General features: G+C 32.0%; 1 protein-coding gene across 1 annotated transcript; it reads left to right on the forward strand.

The window, feature by feature from the left end:
• Nucleotides 1-2,468: 2,468 nt before the first annotated feature.
• Nucleotides 2,469-3,608, forward strand: LOC147534663 (ethylene-responsive transcription factor ERF023-like). Its single transcript, XM_086648044.1, has one exon. It carries the CDS (start codon nt 2,487-2,489, stop codon nt 3,039-3,041), a length of 555 nt encoding a protein of 184 aa, XP_086504170.1. The 5' UTR covers nt 2,469-2,486; the 3' UTR covers nt 3,042-3,608.
• The last annotated feature ends 1,411 nt before the right edge of the window (nt 3,609-5,019 follow it).

A 5,019-nucleotide genomic window follows, 5' to 3' on the forward strand; every position in this document is an offset into this window, starting at 1 on the left:
CGAATTTTTGTAATCACAAGTACAAAATATATCTATTTCATAACACATTAATTTGGTCCCATTCCCATAGATGTTGTTGGGTACATACTCTTGGCTTACCTCATTGAATATGGTGATGTTGTAGTATTCCTGCTTTGTATTAGAGCAACCATAATGGTAAAGCTAACTGTCGATGTAGATGTGTCCGTTCGGTTTCAGTCCACTAGATGTAATTGATGCCATGATTTTGGGAGTCTTTGTCGAAAAAGTAAGTTGAAAACTTAGCATATCTTTTAAATCATTTTCGTATTGGTAAATGGTTAAAAACCTTGTAGATTCCCAAAATCATTTTCAGTTTGGTAAGTAAGTTCCAAGCCTTACTTAAACCATTTTCATATTGGTAAACTACTAGAAGGAAAGGTTTAACTAATACAAAAATGATTTTATGTTTTGATAGGTCTCTCATTTGGATTTTGGCAAGGTGACGTAGGTAGACGAAGTAACGTGGACAAGATTTAGAAAGAGAAAATAAAAAGAAAGCGTTTAAACTAGTAACGGTAACAACTAACAAGTGGTTGTCAAGTCAATTTAACTCCCCCATTATCCACAATTATTCAAATTAATCCCACTTTTTTGGGTCAAATATTACCGTTTGGCATCTTTGGATTCAAATGTATTTCTATTGGGTCCATGGGTCTTAAGTCCAAAATAAAGTTCAAAAAGGGTTTAAGGTCCAATCTTCTTAAAAAATAGATTTTTAGTCCTTTTCCGTTTTGAAGAAACATTGTTGATACATAATGTGTTATGTATAACACATATTAAAAAAATGAAATAAAGTATGAAAAAAATGAAATAAAGTATGAAACTTTAACAATAAATAACAGGTAATTTATGAAACAAAACAAGAATCAATAAATAGAAAAACACTTTAATCTTGACATATAAACATACTTTAACTAAGTTGGACTAAATATCCATTATAATTATTATTTTGGCTTATAATCCTATATTAATATTAGGGTGGACTAAATGTGTGTTTAGGGGTAGATTTTTGGACTAGAAACCCAAAATTCAATTTCTATTGGGCAAAAACCACACATAGGATGCTCAAGTCAACATCTTCAAGTACCAATCTATCAACATCTAGATCCTCCACTTCACCTTCTTCCATTAAATTTTTTTTAAAGAGAAATGTTTCATTCAACAAAAGGAGAAAACAAATGAACAGTCCATCAACAAGAAGGGCTAATAAAAATACGCCATTCTTCCATTAATTTGCTTCAATGTTTGATCAAGATAAATGTTTTTTGATCGCGGAAATAGTCGTCAGATGAAGAAGAATTAAGTTGGGGAGCAGTTTACCATTTCTCTGTTTAAAATTTTACAATATTAAGATGTCACCGAGGCAAGTTTTATCTCCAGGTAAGACATATTGCGTATGAACCAAGGGGATAATATCCCTACTACATCAAAATATTTCTTGATGCTTTCAACCAATATTTTATTTTCATATTCTATGTCCAACTTTGTATGTATGTCAAGGAGCCTATCACACAACAAAAAGTTGTATGTTGAAACGATAATAATATGAGTTTCGTTTGAGTCGTATACCTAGTTGTATTCAAATTATAATGGAGAAAATATCTGGTTGTATCAAATGAGGCCCATTTTGTAGTTGGATTTGTTGAAGGAGCAAGTGTCACATACACGTGTGAGGGAGGCCCATCTACTTAACTTTAAAGAAAGAAACAAACAAAAGCAAAATTAAGTCACTAAAATCTCGTGTTTTACTACCTTACTACTGGCCAACTCATGTGAATAGTGTACCCCTTAAAGTTTCAACCAATGATTTTGACTTACTAAAGGCAATCACTTATTACCACACTAAAATCAACACTTTGATTAAGTGTTTAATACCACTATAATGAAATTATATAGTTCCTTTGATTCGTTGTTTCTTTTATTATATTTATTGATATTTTGAGAATAATTTGACGTATGTAAATGGTCATATAAAAAATACAGTATTTAAAGTTCTGAACTCAACATTAATTTGTTTTTTGGTAGTGCAATATAATGAGATTATGTAGTTTCAAGTTAGATTTGTCAAATTTCAATAAAAAAGGTTAGATCGGTCAATAAATTTTCAGAATCAACCACATTCTATATCTCTTTCAAAAAAAAAAACACATTGTATACCTCATACAAACATATAATTTTTCCATATCTATGGAAGCCTATGTTAGACGCACATATATGATATAACGCAATAGAGAGTAGTCGTAGGAGAATAGGTAGCCTCCTATGAACGAATTGAAGTTAATATATCATGTAAGTTTTACTCATTTTTATGTTTATGACAATTTCTCAAAAAATACTTGGCTTTTAATCAATATTACCTGGCCTTAGTACTTTTTAAGGGCATTACCCTTAGTATACACGTATCTAGTGCAACCTATATAAACTAGAAATATCACAAACCCAAACCAACTACAAAACTGGTGGGTATGGAACAACCACCACTACCGCCTTACACTAAAGAAGCTCCGCCAGGCATCACCGGAACAACCACCAACAGCCGCCAGAAATCTGACGACACGGCGCGAAATACAAGACACCCAGTGTACAGAGGTGTAAGAAAACGGCGGTGGGGGAAATGGGTGTCAGAAATCCGGGAGCCAAGGAAGAAATCAAGAATATGGCTGGGTTCATTTCCGACGCCGGAGATGGCGGCGAGAGCTTATGATGTGGCGGCGTTTTGTCTTAAAGGACGTAATAAAGCTCTACTTAATTTTCCTGATGAAATTGAGCTTCTTCCTCGACCTTCCACGTGTACGGCTAGAGATATACAAGCAGCAGCAGCTGAAGCAGCTACTAAGGTAATGGGTAATGAGAAAAGTAAAAAGGTAGAAAAATCCAACGGGCAGGATGAGAATGAGGATGATTTTTGGGCTGAGATTGAATTACCAGAGTTGATCAACGGTGGGGGAGGCGAGGTTTGGAATTCATTTAGTTGTTGGACATATCTTAGCGATGAAACATGGATCAACGGATGTAATTAGCCAAACAAAAGTTTCTATTCATAGAAACAATTGAGTTGTCTACTCATACAGATGTCTCACATAAGAAGTTAGTTGCAGAATTTTGAAGAATTTGTTCCATCTTATATACTTCATCAGACTTACTTCTAATGTGAAAGGTTTGTATTTACTCGTAGATAATCTAGTTGTTATATAAGTATATAAATACATATATATATATATATATATATATATATATATATATATATATATATATATATATATATAAACATATACCTAATATATGAAGTACTAAAATCTTCCTTGACTGGTGATTTCAAGAGGTTAGATTTGTGTTGTTTGTTGTCTACATGTCCAGTATTTAATGAATTTACTACAATTCTCGTGGAATAAATAGCCAATCAAGTAAATTTTCTTTACATTTCCCCAACAGTGTCAAAATTCAAATGTATGTGGTACAGAACATTGTACGAACTAGATTGTCTATTTTTACACTTACGAATTATGGGAAGAGTATGTATAAGTGTCAAAGCTAAAATGCATTTCTTTTTATTCTATCAATGGGATATAATGATGGCTTCTTTCTTAGATTGATTTCGTTTTATTTCTTTCAACGAAGAAAACTATTATAACACGTCTTTCCATATATATAACGGGACTTATATATAGTTGTTCTATTTTACAGCTATGCGTTATATATAGTTGTTCTATTTTACAGCTATGTAAGGATAATATGGAAACTTCTAAGGTCTATTTAGAGGAGAACATTTTTTTTCTACTACAAGAACAATGAGTGTATTTGCTTAAAAGTTGAGTTATTTTGTTTGATAAAGAATTCTCATTTGAGTTTGCAACGCGTTTGTTGAAGACGTGACTGTTTTGAATTCGTATTTATTTCATCGACATCAACGGAACTCAACAAGTGAATACTGTTGTAATATGTAAACTGAATGGGTAGCATACCATTTAGTCACATAATACTCGGAATTAGTCACGAGGTGTCCCAACATTTATTGATTTGTAATGAAATTAAAGTATGAGTACGAACATATATCGCTTTCATTTTATCATTATTCAAATTATAATCATATGGGTTGTCCTATTTAGACGTGTACAACTTGGATACCCCTCAGGGAACAAAATTTGCAGGCTTTGCTTGGTTGGTGGAATACCTCTTTCATGAATGACATATTACTGTAATTCTACTTTCCAAAATGATCATTCATAAATTTTGAATATACAAACTTAATTGGTCCGTACACCCGTCAACGGTTGGTAGCCCAAGTGGTTCCAAGGTGTTGACATATACACTAGAAATCCCTGGAGGTCCCAGGTTCGAAACCCCATTCCAGCTTTAATCTCTATTAATCTATTTATTTTCTTTTAGTATCTATAAATTACTCGAAAGATAAATTTATTTGTCAAAATTATTACAGTATGTCAAAATTATAACATTTTTTTTAGTAATTCTTTTTGTGTATAATTTTGAAATAACAAATTTAAATTGAATGAATTTCATATTTTTCATATGCAAATTGACAAACCAATAGATGAAAACCACAAGAAGGAAGAAAAAAAGAAGAATATAGAAGGGAGGTGGATGGTGAGTATTCAATTAATATGACTAGATGGTGGTCCATGAGTGACTATGACTATAAGTGAAAAGAAAATAAGAAGATAACAAAGAAGAAAGTGGTCCAAAATGGGAATGTGATTTTTGTATGAGTAGTAGTACTATTGTTATGATCTGTCCAAAATTTAAGCTGATTTGATGGGAGCTCTATAGTTTCTTTCCTTTTCTTTTCTAAGTTTATTACAAATTTACAATCAATAATATTATACACATTTCATCTATTGATCACAAGCGAGTAGAGTTTCAACAACAACAAAAAAAAAAAAAAAAAACTATTTACATATAACATGGAGGTAAATAATGCGACGATCCTCTTGCGTCGTCTGACTTGTTTGATAAAATCAAAATGGTTTTGTGATTACTGCG

This window comes from Eschscholzia californica, unplaced genomic scaffold (genome assembly GCF_041429995.1).
Source record: "Eschscholzia californica isolate CP2 unplaced genomic scaffold, dmEscCali1.0.p SCAF_6, whole genome shotgun sequence".
NCBI classification, from domain to species: domain Eukaryota; kingdom Viridiplantae; phylum Streptophyta; class Magnoliopsida; order Ranunculales; family Papaveraceae; genus Eschscholzia; species Eschscholzia californica.

Coding starts and splice junctions, on each gene's coding strand:
- LOC147534663 (XM_086648044.1), top strand. CDS start 2,487: ATGGAACAACCACCACTACCGCCTTACACTAAAGAAGCTCCGCCAGGC.